The following is a 19,485-nucleotide window of genomic DNA, read 5'->3' as shown; positions in this document are numbered from 1 at the left end:
GGTTTCCAGATAAGGAAGCAATGGAGCAGGAAAGCACCCCAAAAACCCTACTCCCCTGTGATCCAGCAGATGTGGTGATGCTGCCTTGGTGCAACAAGACCTGCTCATTTCTCCAGAGGGAAAAAAAGGAGCAGAAAAAATAGGATGGAAGTCATCTGTAGGTTGGGTCTCTTTCTAAGGATGTTTTGTTTTGCATTTCATTTTTAATATATTAACGTTTGTCATTCAGCATTTACTGTAACAAACCCACAGTGTACAACAGACAATAAAAATCCCACAGTGCCTTAAATGGGACTGATTACGGGAACACCGAGCTACCAATGAGAACAGCGATGCCCTACGTATGGAGTGAATAAACATCAGTTTCCACCTAGTATTTACTTCTCAGATGTCCAGGAATAATCTCATTTGGCATATTTTAAGGAAGCGAGCTCTTGACCCCAGATGTTTATGGGCTGTAACATGGAATACTCCTCCATGGAATGGATGAGCTGTGAGGAGGTTAGGCCCTGGAACAGGCTGCCCAGGGAGGTTGTGGATGCCCTGTCCTTGGAGGTGTTCAAGGCCAGGTTGGACGGGGCCCTGGGCAACCTGATCTAGTAAATGTGTATGTTTGGTGTCCCTGCTAGGCAGGGGGGTTGGAACTACATGATCCTTGAGGTCCCTTCCAACCCGGCTCATTCTGTGTGGGGCTGCCCGCCATGTCGCCGCTCACGTCCCGCCCGCGGGCACCTCCCGCCCGCCAGGGGGCGCTGCTCCCGCCGCCACAGCCGCCCCCGCCGCCCTGCCTGCCCGCGGCTGCGCGCTTCAGCCCGGCCCGGCTCGGCTCGGCCAGGCTCGGTTCGGCTCGGTTCGGCTCGGTTCGGCTCGGCGGGGTCCGGCCAATAATGGCGGCGTCCGTTTTTTGCTGCCTCCGTTGGTGCCGGGATGGCGGTGCTGGTCACATTCCGCTGAAGGAGATGCCGGCTGTGCAGCTGGACACGCAGCGTATGGGTGAGCGGAGCTGTGAGGGGCGGCGGGGCTGAGGCGAGGAGGGACAGCGCGGGGCTGCTGCAGGGCCAGGGCTTGTGCGCTGCTCTGGGTACCGGGAGGCGAAGGCTCCTGCCATTGAAAGAGAACTCGGTGTTGTTTGATTTTTCAGGCAGAGTGTGGGCTCAGGGCTTCCTCACAGTGAACCTCTTGCTTACATTGGGAGTTCTGATGTGGCCGGGCCAGGCCTGTCAGCAGCATGCTGCCCCAAACCCCATGGCTGGAATTAGAGCATCATACAGGTTTTATTTAAAGCCCAGCTGAAAGATGAGCCAGCCCATAAACTTCCTTCTGCTTCATAGTTCAAAGCTCGGCTCGTCATTGTAATTCTCGCAGACTAATGAAGCTCTGCTTGGGGCTGAATGAACAAACGTATTCTTGGTGTTGAGGGCTCCTATGGGCCACTTCCAGACTTCTGAAAGAGTTTTGAAGCTTTGCTCTTCTTTCTTCTTGCAGGAACAGATGTCGTCATTGTTAAAAATGGCAGAAGGATATGTGGCACAGGAGGCTGCCTCGCCAACGCACCCCTACATCAGAACAAGAGCTATTTTGAGTTCAAAATCCAGTCCACAGGTTAGTCAGCAAAACATTATAACTTGGAAGGTATTCCAGGTTGCTCCGTGTCTCATGTGCTGAGCACACGCATCTTTCCAATTGCAGCCTTGGACTTTGTGAACATCAGAGACTCTTATAAATGGGCATTCAGTAAAAGGAGGTTGGTTTGTTTGTTTAATTGAGATTCTGTAATATTAAAAGGAATGGTAAGTAAGCTAACTAACTAAAGGAACATCAACACTAAGACAGCACGTGGTATACTGTTACATGTGTGCTTTTTAGTTGACATATTACAGAAACACTTCTTTACCAATATGTATTATCACATAAACCACTTGCTATGAAGTCTTAGTTTTTAATAGTGAGGTTTATCCAGCAGTATCTGTAGCTGTTTGTCTACCTCGATTTGTGATTAACAAGTACAGTGTTTGCTTGAATAATGGTAACATTGTGTGTGCTACACTTTGCTCTTCATGAGTCTGGCCTTTCTCGCAGTGTAGGAAGAGGGTAAAGAAGGGAACTGTTACTCTGGAGAAAGGCCTTAAAGTATTAACCAGAGATTGAACCTGACTCTTGGTGTGGATTATTTGCACCCAGCTTGGAGCACAGGCAGTGTGAGCACAGATCTGTCTAAAGCACCTCATGCTCAAAACAGTTGTTTAGTTCTAAACTACGTATAAACCCCAGTTCAAGCAATTTTAGTGTACTTTCTGTTGGAGGGGGGAGAATCAACTGCAGCTGTTGTTCACCAATGGCTGTTATTCACACAAGTGCAGTATCCATGTCGTATACTTTAGAAACACTGGAAATAAACTCTTCCTGTCCCTCCGAGTCCTGTGCCCCAAGTCAAGAGAATTGTAAACTACTCAGCTTAAAACTTGGATCTGCAGACATTTCATCAACTACTTAGTAGTTGGAGTAGTTCATATTTTCATGTTTCTTGTAGAATTGTTCTAATTGACCTAATTCATCGTAGAGTGTGATGCTTAAAATGAGTGCAGTGCTCCAGCTGTAGTGGACATCCTTCGCATGTTTCCTTTCTACATGTCTCACAGCCAGAATTTGTTTGTAGCTTTAGGATTCACATTCAACGGGTGCTGTGTGATAACCCTCAAATTGTGTTCTGTCAGCTGGCTGCCAAGCCACTATTGATGTGCTACTGATTATTCCTACCTAACTGCTGATCTTCATAATTCAGATCAAGGAAACCTATTTGCTGTATTTCAGACCTCTTAACCAATGTATCAGGTTTGTTTAAAAAAGGAGTGGCTTGCACTCCTGGCAGACTGATAATGGCTGTGTGTTTGATAAGCACCTTGTGGTGGTGTTTAAGTCAAGTTGTTTCAACTTGAGTTGGTCACAAATCCATCATAGCTGGATTTGTTTTATGCATCCTCCTAGATTCTCAGAGTTGGTTTCTAGTGTGTTTTGGGAGCAGAGGTTAAGCTAAGGGGTTGGAACTCTCTGGATCCTTATTTTTCAAGATGGATACTATTTATCTTCAGTCTCTTGTGACTGCTGGTGCTTCCAGTATTTGCCTACTGGTTGTACTTCCTTTGGCACTTGCTGAGGACGTGCTCTTTATGCTGTCCTGCTTCAGTCAGGCAGTCCAAATCATGCTTATTTTATTTCTTACCATGTTAATGTCACATTCTAGGCATTTGGGGTATCGGAGTTGCAACCCAGAAAGCAAACTTGAATCAAATTCCACTTGGCCGGGATGTCCATAGCCTGGTGATGAGGAATGATGGAGCTCTGTATTACAACAACGAGGAGAAAAACAGACTACCAGCCAACAGCTTGCCACAGGAGGGCGATGTGGTGGTGAGTTTCTTCGTGCTTTGTTATCCTCGCTGGCTATTCCTGCATTTCTCTTATTTACAGCTACGTGGTCAGACTGACTGTTTTGGTCAAGTTATTGTTTGGCTCGTGTTTTACAGTTGGAGAGTGTAGGTATAAACTCCTGTTGTGTTTGGCTGGATCCACAGCATGGACGTGAGTTTCATTCCGAGCATCATAGAATTGTTTGAGTGGGAAGGAACCCTTAAAGGCCATCTGGTCCAGCAGAGATTGGTCCTGGGTGATAGAGGAGCTTAAATGGACAAAGGGTAACATTGACTGGGAAGATGACTGATAAATGAGAGCAAATTGAGAATCCAAAAGTTTTTTGTACTTCACTGTTCCAGGTTTCCCCAAATATCCATGTGACTTTGTGTTCTGTTTTATTGCTGTCATATTCTCAATGTCCCCTTAGAGATTTGTTTTCAAAAATACTTGGGAGCGTATCAGTGCTACTTTTTCTTGCTGGGTGACCTCGCTTCTGTATAGCAGTAATTAGAGATTTCATCTATAGAAGCCCTAAATAGCTAAGGCTGCCTCCTCCACCCTTTACCCGCAGACTCCACCTTATTCTTTTAATCCCCTTCTGATGTCATTTTCTTGGAGGGCTGCAGGCTGTGTCAGGGTTTGGTTAACCTCTGTAGCGTTGAACAGCTTCAAAGAATCGATCACAGAACTGTATGTGGTGCATCATTTGGTAACTCCCCAGTTTTCATGCATTTCATTTTATTGTATTCTGTCATGGAAATTGCTTCCGAAGCAGTGACTGACAGCACAGATTGTCACACTCAGACCTACCAAAACTATTGCTTAGCTAATAAATAAGTGATTTATTACCTTGCAAGTGTTTGCTTTCTGCTCTCTGGTGAGCATATTTATAGTGTTGAGTGTGAAACCATGGTCTGTTACTGCTGGCAGAGAAAATGAGCTGAGAGCAGCTTCCATACATGGGTATGGACAAATATCCAAATAGCATCGTTATTTATTACAGTTATTCCCATGCAAAGGTACAAACAAGAAGCCTACAAACTGCTTGTTATTCTCAGTTATTAGAAATGTTATGTGAATTGTTAGAAATTCTTTACTTTGCTGTGGAATAGTCAGGAAATCTGTGCTGTGAGCCGGCCTTGTTAAGATACAGCGTGTGATACTGTTTTCAATGAGCATTAAGGAATCCTGCTGTTTTTGATCACTTCAATTCCTTTGCAGGAGTATTTTAAGTGAGGTTTTCTGGGATGCTGCAGTTTACATAGCGGCGTTAAAATCTGCCTGTAGCTGAAAAGCTGAGTAGTATTATGTGTATAGACTTGCTGATGGTATTTTGTTTTGTCAATCTTTTGTGTTTCGTAGGGCATCACATATGACCATGTAGAACTAAATGTATATTTAAATGGGAAGAACATGCACTGTCCAGCTTCAGGTATCCGAGGGACTGTCTATCCAGTTGTCTATGGTAAGTCAGAGATTTTCGAGCAGTTTTCTGTTATGGACATTGTTTTTACACCAGGTCTAATTTGTGAATTCTTCACTTAGATGGAATGCATATCTTTGCAGTCACTCATCAGTCATTTATTTTGACAATGAAAACAATTACCTGCATGGAAATACAGAAGTATATTTTCACTTCATTTGCAATGCTGTTAATTGCCAGAAAACAAAGAGCATTGCTTCCTAGCAAAGCATCCACCTCCAACAAGAAGGGGTGTTACTACAGCTGGTCTATAAACAGCCAGGTAGAAAACCTCTATTTAGATGAAAGAAAGAAAAGGAACAAATTCAACATAGTGTAGATACACAAGCTAATCTTGTTCATCTCTAAAGCTTGGTGTTTATGCCTGTTAATTCCACATACTTGATAAGTGCTTTCAGCGTTAAATACAAATAGACACTGAATTGCCATCTGTACTCTCATACAGAAGTAATAACTGTCATGCAGTACCAGTACAGCTGCTTGCTATCTGGTGGGACAGCAAAATGAAACCCAGTTCTGAAACCCAGCAACTGTTGCATGAGATGCAGTAGCTGCTTTGCCAGCAGCCGTCAATGCAACAGAGCAGTTTTGAGCAAGGAATAAAGACCATGTCCAATTAATCCCTGCACAGACAGTTTAAGAAAGAATTTTTGAATTATGGAAGCTGGAGGTTGGCCAAGACATGTGTTAACAATTTACTCTTCTAGAACTTGGCGGTGTTTTTGTAGTTCCCAAGTAGTCAGAATTCTGTTTAACGTCTTGTCTGAAAGGCAGCACTTCCCCCTGTTCAGTGTATAATCTATGCTGTACTCTGGGTTGCCTTATAGTTTACAGCAAATGATAACTGCTCATCGGGTTCCCTTTACTACGTCTGCAGGCATCTCCAGTTTATTTTTGTTCCCGTGCGAGAGCTTAGTCTGAGCGGTATCCCCCATCTGAGCTCACTCAGCTCTTGAGATACCATTAGCTATATGATGTGGATAATTGTTTCATTTCATGGTCAGTTCCCACTAATATCTTGACACATTCTTAATACTGCATTTTATGAGCGGGAAGCAGATACCGTTAGATAAGCCACAGAGCCTTCGAAGTCTATAAATCCAGACTAACACCTTTCCAAGCTATTAAGAATGGAAATTGTTTTCATATTGTTACTTTATGATGTGTGCTTAAGCCACATGATGGCGCTGCTAAAATGCTGTGGCAGACAATAGCTGCCCTGCAGCACTGCTGGATCTCCGGACAAGCAGCAGAATAGCTGCTGTGTAATAGCTGATTCTTCTTCCCTTTAGTTTGGAAGTGGTGTTAGAAAATGCTGATTGCTTTCAGAAAACATTTGATGACATGCCATCCTAGTGTAAATCTTATTCTCTCGCTTAAAGTTCTGTGCAGTGGCCTTTTTTTGCCAGGCTCTTGTTATCATCTACAAGTGGGCGTGATTTCATAATAATTGTCGTGTTTCCTATGTATTGCTGTAGCAACTGAAGCCTGCAAATTGATTTTGCATGGCGCTTACTTGCTATAAATTCTAAATACAAACATTCTTTTTATGTGAACTTCTGGTCAGGGGAAGGATTTGAACACAGAAGAGTTTCTTAAGCATTCACCCCATCTGTAATTCAGAGTACAACTATAGCAATAGGACAAAAGCAAAAGGAGGAATGGTCTTAAACTGAGACAGGGGAGGTTTAGATTAGATATTAGGAGGAGGTTTTTCACTCAGAGGGTGGTGACGCACTGGAACATGTTGCCCAAGGAGGCTGTGGATGCCCCATCCCTGGAGGCATTCAAGGCCAGGCTGGATGTGGCTCTGGGCAGCCTGGTCTGGTGGCTGGCGACCCTGCACATAACAGAGGGTTGAAACTGGATGATCATTGTGGTCCTTTTCAACCCAGGCCGTTCTAAGATTCTATGTCTTTCTGAAAGAAAAACAGTGTAGCAGGTGAACACAGCATCAAGTCTGACAGTGTAAAACAGTAAAGTGAACTCAAAGGTTGCTCCCTGCAGCAGCTCTACCTCAGGCACTTATGCATACGTGAGGTGTAAACTCTATAAATGCTCCAGAACTGTACGTGTATACTGATAGAAGTTATGACTGAACCTTGGAGGGAAAAATTCCTGTTGTAGCTCTGAGATATCTAAATTTCGATCCCCACTTGAATGAAGCTCTTCAATTTTGACCTAATATTGTTTACCAGGTTTATCTTAGAAGAAATTGTCTTTGAAAGAGATCTTGCTTTTTTTGTCCAGCTGGGTATTTCTATTTGCTAAAGCAATATGTGGAAGTTTTGTTGTGAAAATCCTTAGCTATTGTCTTTTGGTTTTATATAAAAAAAAGCAACACTTGTATGTATGGGAGGTAAAAAGCATTAAGTCCCAACGTAAAGAAGGAGCCAAGGAATCTCTGTGTGTCACATTGCAGAGCAGCAGTCTGACACCAGCCACTGCAGACATCTGAAATCTTTTAAACCTCCAAAAAAAATCATTGTAGACAGCTGAAAGCCTGTAAACCTCCAGCGAAATTAATAAGCGAACAGAAAAAACACGCAGCTGGGAGCTGACTGCCCTGTGGTATGTATCTAGTAGTGTCTTTACTCAACAGATTTACAGAGAAATAGGGTAGAAGATTTGAATGGAACTGCCTGAAGCTCTGCTAGTGCTCCCAGTGAGATCAGGGGTAGCGTTCTCGTCTAAAGCAAGGACTGCTATTGAGAAGAGTAAACAGCAGAGAAGAGAGATGATTTCATCTCAGTGTGTGTATAAAGGACTTCAGTGAACTTGATGAAGAGAATTATTTTAACTGTGTTACATATGCCCAAACATTCCTCGTGTTTTGAGTACATTAAGTTGGTATAACAAAAGATGGAGTTGTAAGAATTCCTTCTCTAATTCCTTCTGTTTGATTCTCTTCTGCAGTTGATGACAGCGCCATTCTGGATTGTCAGTTCAGTGAATTTTATCATACACCTCCACCAGGCTTTGAAAAGATCCTCTTCGAACAGCAAATCTTCTGAATGTCAACGAGGTGAACATTCACACCCTGCACTGTTTTACAAACAAACAAGCTTTGTCACCTTAAATAAAGCTTCACATGTTACCTTTAGGAAACATATCTGTATTTTTAGTAAGTCCTCGTGACCGTTGTCTGCAGAATTAAGGTGTTAACTGCAACATCAGATAATTGTGTTGCAAAGATGAGATTTCTGGCAATGTTTTGTTGTTGCAAATCAGTGTTTTGGGCCAGGTTTTCTTTTTTTCTGATTGATACTGGATGCATAAGGAGACTAAGGGACATAACTGACATCGGTGTTCAGTGTTATGGATGAACTGGAGCTCTGTAAAGCCTGCTGTTCCTATGCACATGATAGCTTTGAAGATTGATAGTTCTCATGATTTTTTTCCATACAGAAGTTACGTACCTTGTTAAAAGGAAGCGCTGTGTTTCTAGTCTGTACTTTGGAACTGTAGCGCCCTGGTTGTGCACAATGACTAATACACGATGGCATAACTAGCGGCTAGGTCTTTTTTCCTTTGCAAGGTGTAATTTAATCCATTCCCTCAGTCTTAAAATGGCAAATATGTATTTCTCCTAGCTTTTCAATTGCTTTCGACTGTGTCAGGTAATAGGATACTTTGGAGTAATACTTCAAGTACTGTTCTGTTGAACCTTAACCCCGAGCACCACCTGTATTTGTTTTTATTAAGACCGCAGCGCCGTGTAAATCTGATAGCAAAGTAAGAACCGACTGCTCAGCTTGGGTGTGTGAAGGATATAAGATGTTCTGGTGAAGCCTTACGTGTACACATTATTCTTTTATGGAATATCTTATTTAATTTCTTGTGAATCATTTATAAATGACGAGTGGCGATGACATTGTTTTAAAATGTGATGCCCGTAAATATAAACTGAGATGCTTCCCCCTTGTCCCCAGTTCACTGTCATGTATTTAATATACTCCCTTGAAGAACTGTAAAGAAAATCTTCATACTGGATGTTTGTTTCTTGGTTTGGGCTTTTCTTGGGTTGATGCATTTGCATACGGGAATTATTTATTTCAGTGTTTTTTAGAAATGATCTGATTCTGGAACTTTCAAATACAAACAGCTTTCTGAAAGCCTCTCACCATACGGTTTGCTGCATCTTGTCTTTCCATTCCGAGCGGTCCGTTTTCCTTCTGTTCTGCCTTTCTGTCACATGGCAGGATGGAACTGCTAGAGAACCTGATGGGAGTGGTGCCCTTGCCAGCATGGTGCTATAAACTGGGGAGATTTGGAGTGCGGCCCTTTTACCCCTTGAGATCTGTTTCGCTTTGCTGTACGTCATATAATTGAAGATGATACAAAACGCTCAACTTTGAGTTGATCTGGCTCTGTTTGACACATGCCATAATGTTTCTGTAAACGAGTGTCAGCTTTTCAGACTTGAAATGAGTATATATACTGCTTTGGTTATAAATATAGAAGAAGAGGGAGGGCGTATGCCCTTATATTCCTTTTGGTATCTTTAGACAATGCCTTCAGTAGTGGTTCTTTGCCATCAAAGACTACTGAGAACAAAGTGTTTCTTGTGGAATTAAATTCCTCTTCCTGGGGAAAAGTGGAAATATTTAGAAGAATTCCTACCACTTCATCTAAGTGAATCCCACAAACAACTTGTTGTCTGTGATGTTGAATATTTAGCAGTAAAAGCTGCTATCTTGAGCTTAATGTAGACCTGGCAAGGGAATTTGGCTTCTCTTTGGAGAAAGAGTGAAGGCCATCTGCAGTGCTGAAGGTTTGAAGTGGAAAACATTTTGATAAGTAGGAGGAAGTTTTTCACACAGAGGGTGGTGACACACTGGAACAGGTTGCCCAAGGAGGTTGTGGATGCCCCATCCCTGGAGGCATTTAAGGCCAGGCTGGATGTGGCTCTGGGCAGCCTGGTGTGGTGGTTGGTGACCCTGCACATAGCAGGGGATTGAAACTGGATGATCATTGTGGTCCTTTTCAAACTGGGCCGTTCTATGAAGTACAAAAATGTTCCAAATAGTTGCTACGCTCATCAAAAATTGAGGAGAGTTGAAGGTGCAGCAGTGCATTTACTAGTAGCTAGTTCAGTTTAATAAGTATGAATCACGCTTCTCAGTTAAACCGTCAAGGTATTTCCCCTAATTGTACTCAAATGTTTTCTTAATCTTTGTGTGCTACAATTTGGACACCCTATCTCCAAGTGCAACATTGTGTATTGGGTAATACTGTGCGTTTTCAGAGTCCTTTTGAGATTTACTGTGGCAGAAAGATACGAAGTCTGAACCAGACTGCACATCCATAAATAAATAGAACTGACAGGGTACATAATACGGGCTGCATGTAGATCAGTAGAGCTGTTATTTTTGTCATACTGGAAACGCTTATGGTGCTTTGAGGATAGATGGAGTCTGGTAGTTCTATTCCAAGGAGCTTAAAGTCCTGATGAGATACTATAAAGCTAGAAATACCTTTCAGCAGTCGCCTGAAAAGGCGAGGGGTTCAAAAACAAGAAAGCAGATTGCATTGAGTCATGTTGGGTTGCATCTTGCTGTAGTGATGGACCTGCTTGTGGTGTCCAAGTCCATGCAGCTTCAAGATCTGCAGGAACTCTGTACCAGAAAACCCTGAACTAAGTGCAGTATGATCCTTTTCACTGTTCCTTCTCTAATTCCACAAAGTGTTTTGTGGTTTATTAACACCATGGAGGTGGATTTCTATGCAAAAGCTGAGAGGGTTGTGGGGAGTGCTGTGGCAGATCTCTGCATTGCATCAAGTCTTGGTTGGTTGAATGGTGAGCGTTTACCAGCTGGATGTGTGCAAGGATGAACAAATGATAGGACCAGTTCCTTCATGAGTTGAGTGCTTTCTTTTTTCCCCCTTCTCTCCATACAGATACTTTAGTATTTGTAGCCTGTGTTGGACTGAAGAAAACCTGCTGGTCTGACTGCCTGCATGAGTCAGCAGAAGTGCTGCTTATCTCCCATGCGGTCCAAGTGTCTGACACTTCCAGGGAAGAGGAATAGTTGCTCAGACAATGGAATTTCCTTTGCTGCAGTCGAGAGGTGGGCTGGGGATTAAATGAGATCAGAAGGAGGTTCTCATGGGGAACGGCCTGCTAAAATGCCAGAAATTCCATGTGACGAGAAGTGCATAAATAAACCTAGTGCCACTTTTTCCCTTATTCCAGAACCTGTCAAGAAAAAAGAATTGCATCGTTGTGTGTATGTATTTAATACCGGGAGAGCAAAAATAGAAACCAAGTTGCATCTGTGGAAAGCGCTGGCACATTTAAGAGACAAGACGGTTCCTAGCTCTCAGGAACACGAAGGTTTGAGTCATGGTTCTTGGATGCGCTCATTATACTGGCGAGCTGCACATGCTACAAGCCCTATTGTTGAAAAATCTGAATTTCCTTCTGCCTTAAAATATCCGTACTCGGGATAAGATGTACTCAGGATAAGTGAAAAGGGACGATGTCAATCATAATGTCAGTACTGTGGTGAGAAGGGCTTTTTTTGTGTGGGAGCAGCGCAGCCCTTGGCCAAAGTAAACTCTGGCAGAATAAGATAAGCTGGTGGAAGTGCTTGTTTCAGTGTGAGCTGGCAGCACGCTCCCCATCAAGTCATCTCTTCCTTTCTGTAGGATGGAAATAGTCCTTCCCCTTCAGCAGGACGTGGGGAGAACACATCTACAGAGTGTGAGGCAGCTGGGGCCGTGTTCGGGCTGCTTCTCTGCTGACGCCTGTCACAACTGCATCTCTCCATTGTCTGCAAAATCAAGTCTGAGCAGCCTGAATCACTTATGACTAATTTGAGTGTAGTAGTTATAACTCCTAAATCGGGCTCACAGAGTAGGGGGTGTGAACACACCTTCTGATGTGAAAGTACAGGGAGGGCCATTATCCCGAAGTCTGTATTTTGCCACAGGTTTCTTTAGGAGAGGATTGGGCTGCTTAGAGCCCATTTCCTGCTTTCTCCTTTAATTCTTTGCCTGCTCTGAGGGCTCATTTCCCCACAGGTGGTAGGCCAGCCATTTGCTTGTCGCGTGTGGCAATTATGGGAAACTTTTTCCTTACCATGCAGCGAGAAGGTTGTGCTGATGTTACGTGATAGGGAAGCAAACTGAGCATCCTGGAGGCTTCTCAGCAGCACAGGAGTGTTAAAAATCAGAGCTCTTAGGAGAGGACTCAGAGCAATTCCAAACCAAAATCCTATGCATTTGCTGCCACCGTCATCTCAGTGGGGTGGGATGAGCTGATGGCTGTGACTGCTGGCAGATCTGTATCCTGAATAGTTTGTCCCAGATAACATGGAAACCATGAACTGAGAGAAGGCAGCCAGCTCTGCCAGCAAGGAGGGAGACAGACTGACCTCCCTGGCTACCACAGCCATATGGATGGGAAGGAGCTCCAGGCTACTGAGTGTTAAGGTGTCAGGAGCACGGCTTTTAGCTGCATCACTGCTCACTGCTTTCAGGAGGGTGTTACTCTGCTATAAAATAAATCCAGTTTTACAGAAATAGCTCTGCCCTCACCAAACAAGCTTTGCAGGATAACACGCTGCTGTTCCCGTACTGATAATGCTGTACTGTTATGGAGATCACCTTAATGCCACTGCTGTCTGTTCTTTGCAGAGGGGGAATTGTGATACTCCTCTCACCTTATTCCTTCATCCAAAGAAGTGGGGGTGTCAGATCCATGCTGTGGAATGGCCAAACCCTCCAGATTTGGCTGCAGCGGAAGGCAGACCGTGATCTCATGCAGCAATGAAATGCCATGTAATATTGTTAGTGCCTTGTTGTTGCTTTAGGAACTGCTCTGCAAGAAAGTGAGTTCCCTTTTAGGGCCATCTCTGCTTCTGCTCTTTGTTCCTCTTCCTTCCTTACCTTCCTGCCCTTGGACGTAGCAATGTGAATGATTTATACCAATGGGTTGTGTTGATGTGGAATGCTCTGCAGCTGCTGGTGTTATCCTGACCAGTGAATTGCTGGCTGGCATTGGCTCCCGAGAGCCTGGAGCCTTGTTACACAGTGATCACCCCTGCTGCTGCAAATTTTTATGAGTGCAGCATGGAGGCAATAATGCAGTTAATGGCAGTGGCTGAAAAATAGTGCTTTGTAGCTGAGAATTTCCTCTATCAAATACTGTCATTGTGCGCTTTGTACCAGTTGTAATTTCCATGGAAATAAATAGAAGGCATTACTTGCAGAGTGACCTACATACATTTGTCTAGATAGCTCAGTGCTCTGGTCACACCAGCTTCACTCCGTCCTGCTCTCTGTATTCTCTGAAAAGAGGCAAAAGCACAAGCCCTGTTTTCCCAGCCCAGCTGCTTCTACCACACATAGAGGTGCAACCATAGCAGTGACTGAGCAGAGCTGCAAGCAACATGGCATTGGGGGAGGAACGAGCTGGAAGAGTCAAAGTTGGCCTGCAGGAGGGTTGGAAACAAAACCGGGTGTGAGCTTCCCAAGCCAGGCAGCCTCTTCCTTCCCTTCCCTGTGCCACACTGGCCATGGGGCACTGGCTGACTGCTGCTAGGTGCAGTTGGCAGTGAACACCTTGCAGTGAGAACACCTTCTCCAAGCTGCTGCTCCTGGCCTGAAGTATTGAGTGGCATGCAAATGCTCAGAGATAGTCTCTGGCTTGTTTCCCTTGATGGCGGCACATAAATCATTCAGAACTGAGCCCTTACACCAGCTTGCCAGCGGGGAAGGATTCAGCATCTGCTTGTCCAAGTCACTACTCTTCTCACCCAGAGCACCTCCGGTGGTTCTCACCTGGGATGTGATCCCTGAAGGGAGCTTGGCACATCTGGAACTGCTTTAAACTTCCTTTTAGCTAACAGTAGCTGTCCCATGTTCTTCTAAATACCCTGAAGGAGACTCTTCTTTTAAATAAAACATCCACATTGGGTGAAGTCAGGAGTTTGCTTAGCTCAGCATGCTCTACCCTACAAAACACCATGCATCCCTGGGGATGGTACAGCCCAGGGGAATGGACAAATCCACATCCAAATCCTGTGCTGGGATGGAGAGGAGAAGCATTACAACCAGAGCCACCGCGCTGAACTACACGGTGCCAGCTAATTCTAGGCTGTCAGTCTGTGTCAGAGAGAGCCTTTGTAATTATTGATAATTCCTCTTCTAACGCATTTTGATTGAGCCAAGACCTACAACTGAAATCTTCTTTCCATTGCAACCTTGGAGAAAGTGCAATGTTCTGACTCCAGCTCCAGGTAGCGCAGCAATACAGCCACATCCATCATTGCTAAAGGGAGCATGGCCACCATCCTCAAAGAACGGCACAGTGATGGCTGCAGGATGGCGAGTGCATCTGTCTGCCTTTATGCCACACAGAAATATCTCTACTTCCCTGATAAATATTCACAGCCTGGTCTGGTGGTTGGCAGCCCTGCACATAGCAGGGGGTTGAAACTGGATGATCATTGTGGTCCTTTTCAACCCAGGCCATGCCATGATTCTGTGATCTCCAGTCCTATAGCAAGGAGGCAACACTCCAGAGGGAGTTCCTCTTGGCAATCAGTTTCCAGGCCCTGGTTTGCAGGAAACAAAAAGCAGTTCTGTCTGCTTTCAGGTAGGTGACAGGGCCATGGAAAATAGCTGCTAGCAATGCTGTTTGCATCTGCAAGAAGCATTCCTGTTTTTTTCCACTACGTCCTAATGAATTTTTCTAACAGTGGAACAGCTTCGTTGACATCCCGGAGTGTGGGGGTGGGACTGCAGTTGTTGTACTTTGGTGGCAGTGAAATACCCACGTTGGACAATAAAATGGGTGTCAGGTGTTCTGGAGAACATATTGTTTAGGCAGACAGTGACCTTCTCAGACAAAAAACAAACGTCTCTGAAGCCCTCTGCAAACAAAACCTTCCTATGTAGGAGTGTGGGGCAGAGGATGGACGCAGTCAGACAACAAAGGCCATACTGGAGGAGGCACAGCCCTGCAGATGCTAATTCACACTGAGCAGCCGCCCTGCACAAAAGGAGCTCGGATTGAATTCCCTGCTCCTTTTTGACCATTGAGGACATGAAAAAACTTGTAGCAATAATGACTGAATCACCCCTTGGGAAAGGCTTTCTGTGAGAAAAAAGCAGGGCAGCGCCAGCAGAAGACAAGGGATTGGGATCATGATTGGTCCAACCAAAGATACGAACACAAAGCTCTGGCAGTGCAAGGCTTGAATAAGGGCAGAGTAAACAGACAAAAGTAACAGCAAATATTGCTGCGTGGATGGGAGCGCTCCATTTATTGGGGCAATTAACACATACAGACCCCCTGCATGAGGCTGGCTCTTGGGGTGTGCTGCCGCTGCCGTGCAGCCTGTGATTATCATTAAGGCACATTCAGTCGCACACCCAGGGAGGCTCCTGCTCTGCACTGGCTGCATGCTGCTCTCCATCAGTCCCCATTGTTTCATAATCTCGCTGTACACGAGGCTTTTTTTATCCCAGTGAAGTCTGCCGTGTTCGTTACCCTCCCAGTGACTAAGCCAGAGAGTGTTAGTGATGCGTGATTTCATTTGACTCTTTTCTCAGGCTGGCTAAAAGACAGAAGCCTTCTCCATTAATTGCACAACATCTCCAGCTTTGTAACAGCTTGTTTGAGGGGAAGGCACTGAGATATATGTACATCTGAGAACTTACTGGCAGGAGACATGTCTGCTCACTCCCTCCAAGCATGGCAAAGCCCTTCTCAGCAGCTCCTCACCGACACATTTTGGATGGACAGGAACCAGCACAGCGTCTCTCTCCCTCCATCCCCACCAGATTTAGCATCGTAATCCACCAACATTTACTGGCCCTGAGCTGAGAGGATGGTTACATCCTCAGTCCAGCAGATATTTTGATGAATTTTGTGAATCAAACGTTGGACATGAAGACTTCGATGCAGTCATCTCTTATCCTGAGACCATCATCCCGCTTTAGAGTCAGGTAAGAAATAACTTATGAACAAACCCAGGTGCTTCTGACACCTTCATCTGGTTTCCCAGATGTCACAAGGAGCAGCCCCTTCATCTCTGAAAGTGAAAGGCAGCTTCCAAACCTTGCATGGCCTCCATTCTGGCATCACCTCCTTCCTCTCACAGTACCTCCTGCTTGCAGCATCCTCCCACCAGTGGGTTGCATCCATGTATTGAAATACAAAAATGAATACAGATTTATATTTCTATATGATGTTCATATATTTATGAGGATACAGTAGTTATGCAATGTATTTCAGGCACTGTTTATGGCTCTTTAAGATATTTTTCAGCCCAACCTTTTCTCCCAGGACTGAGAAGAGAAGCCTGAGCCCACAGGTGGATGTCTGTGATTCTTGTACCATGAGTGGGGACAGGAAGGTTGGAGGAGGTTTGACATGATGAGTGGGGAGACCTTTACCAAGGAAAAAGTGTTTCACCAGAGTGTGGTCAGGCACTGGAACAGGCTACCCAGGGCAGCGGTCATTACCCCAAGCTGCCCGGGTTCAAAAAGCATTTGGTCAATGCAGACATACCAACAAGAATATCTCATATCCATATTCACTCCAAAAGAGGAAAGCCATAATGAAATGCTGGCAGAAGTGTCTTATCTTCAACAAATGTGGATTTACCTGCTTGTAATTTTCTCATCTCAATTACTTCAAGAGGAAATTGTTTAAATTGAAGGAGGGAAGATTTAGGTTGGATGTCAGGGGGAAGTTCTTTACTATGAGAGTGGTGAGGTGCTGGAACAGCTGCCCAGAGAGGGTGTGGATACCCCACCCCTGGAGGTGTTCAAGGCCAGGTTGGATGGGGCCCTGGGCAGCCTGGTCTAGTATTAAATGTGGAGGTTGGTGGCTCTGCCTGTGGCAGGGAGGTTGCAGATTAGTGATGCTTGAGGTGCCTTCCAACCCAGGCCATTCTATGATTCTATGACTGTATTACTTGTGAATTTTAAAATTCATTCCCATATTTTCCGTAATTTCTCTGTATTATCTGCAGCTGAATTTTGTGTCAATTAACTCCCCAGTACATATCAGTGGTGGAAAGAAAACCACAGCCTGTAACAGTGGTTGGGTCTCACCTCCATCCCGTCATCCCTTACAAAGAGTAACACATGGCAAACTGCAGTGTAAATATTCATCACTCAGCCATTTGCTTTTTGTCTTGACGCTCGTTTCGTTGCGTGAAATGTCAATATTTAGGAAGAATTAGCTGACAGATTAAATTACACATCCATCAGCACAGAAGTATTGTGCGCCTGCAATTAGGGCGCAAGGAAGGTATAAATAACTTCCTCACTGGTTATTTTAAAAACATTCAGAGTCAAATAGAAAACAGGCATTAAATCACTCTGATGCTGACTGATGTAAGCTTACCCAGTCTTGGCAGCTAGTTTTTCCTGGGATGAAATGAGCACACCTGGATGAACATGGCAGTGCTGGAGCAGGAGCAAATCATGACTTCTTTGGCACAAGTGATCCACATATTTCTGTTGGACTTAGGCTCTGCACATCACCTCTCTCTATGGTGGGTCACTGCAGTGCCCTCTGGCCATCAGGAGACATCCGAGCACCACAGGCCATCACAGAGGTGAATGATGGAATGATGGCCAACTCAGATGTGAATGATCCCACATCCCTAGTAGGCTGGTAGCTGCTCATGCCATGTCTTGGGGTTATTAGGAGTATGCTTAAAAACCCAGAGCATCCCTGAAGTGGCGGCTGAAATGGAGGTGTTATCTGCAAACTTACTGAGCGTGCACTCAATCCACTTGTCCAGGTCATCAATAAAGATATTAAACAGGATGGGCCCCAGTACCAACCCCTCATGACTGGTCACCAAATGGATTTAACTTCATTCACCACCATGCCAGACAATTCTTTACCTAGCAAAGATTGTACCTGTCCAAGCCAGGGGCTCCCAGCTGCTCAAGTCTTAGATTGCAGCTTTGTGCCATTCCTACATGTTTCATCAGTTCCAAGAAACAGAGTTACCACCACCCTCTGCATTTCCACTCCTCATAAGGTGGTAGAGAGATAATACCTTGCATGTAGTTTCATTCTTTGGGAGGATGAAACTCCCATGTCAATCACCAGGAGACGTGCACTGCACCAAAATGCCACAGTGTTGTGAAACTGCTTTGGGATACAACTAAACAGCTTGACATGCACTGCTCATTTCACCTTTTCCTGCATTGCACCAAGATCCACAAACAAATTTAAGAGGGTGACAATCATCCCTCAGCACTTTCCAAGGACACGGTAACCTCTTCAAAACAAGGAATCTGTGATTCATGGCTGAGGTGTGCTTCTCTGTTGGGTCAGGATAAGGAAAGGCCATCATCCCCGGATTACATGCACCTGTGCTAAGAGGCTGAAGGCACGGTGCATCCCACCCACACTCATTGCTCCGGCAGGCTGGTGGGCGATGGCTAACAGAGATAATCTAATCCTTAATCTTCCTGCTTTCTCACTAGGGATTGCTGGCTGCTGGCGCACAGATCTGGACCATCACATGGAGCAGGCACAAGCTGTATGAAAGCAGAAAGGATTGCACTGTCGGCATCAGCAATAGCCCATGCTAAGCCTGCACGGACCCCAAAACAGACGTGCAGCCCACTACCACATTTCCTGATGAAACCTGCTATCAGAGCCCATCTAAATATCCAAAAAGCAGGAGAGCTCAACTGGCCACGGAAAAAATCAAGTGCAACAGGACTTTGTGCCTAAATCTAAAGACAGAAGACGATGCTCGGAAAACAAATTACCTGAGCTTTTACTGGGTTCTTAATTCAGCTGGTTCTCCCTTCTGTTGGTGCTCTCTTACTGATCTACCAGAAGAGCAACCTGGGCAGCAATTAAGGAGAGCTTATGAAAGGCATCTGCCCTCTAATTCATTGTTTCACTTCTCAGTGTCCTTTCAAGGAATAAACCAAAATGTAGGTGCCAAATAATGAGGGATTTACTGCTATTTTAATTTTATAGGTAACTTCCAAAAACTACAGCTCCCAATAACATGCGTATATTGGTCAGATATATCTAAGATATGAAGTTTTAATAACTCCATTTGTCTTCCTGAATTGCATTTCTACTAGATTTACAAAATGTGTTCATATTTCACTCTCTCTCTACCAATATGGGTTTCTAATGATCTGCATAGAAATAGTATCATTTCTGGCTTAACTGTTACATGTAGAAGTTAAACATGAAGGGAAGGTGAACAGAGAGTGGAATCTTCACCCTCATGATCTACAAGGATTTCCCCTACGGCTTCAGCATCCCCACGTATGTTCCCAGTGCTCAATGCTGTTCAAAGATGTAATTATTATCAAACCACTAGCAGCATCTACCAAGAGCCTGAACAAAAACCCAGACATGTTAGCTATCAAAACAGGTATTTTACATCTAAATGCTTTTCATTTCTTTGGATTTCTGGAGTACATGGAGATGTTTATTCAAGCTCTTTCCCTTCACATCCTGGGAGGTTTTGGATATAACAGCCATCAGTTGATGCGGCTTGGGTGTACTCAGAGCAGAGAGACCCCCTGCACTGCTGTCACAGCTGTAAGCTTACATTAAAAAGCACAGCTATCTTTTGTAG

The 19,485-nt window shown here is 44.5% G+C and overlaps 1 protein-coding gene and 1 long non-coding RNA gene across 3 annotated transcripts; both read left to right on the top strand.

The window, feature by feature from the left end:
• The first annotated feature begins 794 nt into the window (after positions 1-794).
• Positions 795-13,103, top strand: SPRYD7 (SPRY domain containing 7). Of its 2 annotated transcripts, XM_015851847.3 has the most exons (6): positions 795-993; positions 1,486-1,602; positions 3,242-3,408; positions 4,774-4,876; positions 7,811-7,919; positions 10,796-13,103. In XM_015851847.3, the coding sequence occupies exons 1-5, from the start codon at positions 888-890 to the stop codon at positions 7,906-7,908; spliced, it is 591 nt and encodes a 196-aa protein (XP_015707333.1). In that variant the 5' UTR covers positions 795-887; the 3' UTR covers positions 7,909-7,919; positions 10,796-13,103. The 2 variants fall into 2 exon arrangements, with proteins under 2 accessions (XP_015707333.1, XP_085392339.1); XM_085536213.1 differs by lacking the exon at positions 10,796-13,103 and having other exon boundaries at positions 7,811-9,022.
• Positions 13,104-15,271: 2,168 nt separating this feature from the next.
• Positions 15,272-18,838, top strand: LOC146762792 (uncharacterized). The gene is made up of 2 exons (XR_014942135.1): positions 15,272-15,853; positions 18,362-18,838. It is a non-coding gene; the product is annotated as an uncharacterized LOC146762792 (long non-coding RNA).
• The last annotated feature ends 647 nt before the right edge of the window (positions 18,839-19,485 follow it).

This window comes from Coturnix japonica, chromosome 1, assembly GCF_054131305.1.
Source record: "Coturnix japonica strain WE chromosome 1, WE-NBRP24, whole genome shotgun sequence".
Lineage (NCBI taxonomy): Eukaryota > Metazoa > Chordata > Aves > Galliformes > Phasianidae > Coturnix > Coturnix japonica.
The sequence above is the reverse complement of the archived record's forward strand: the minus strand, read 5'-3'. Positions and strand labels throughout refer to the sequence as shown.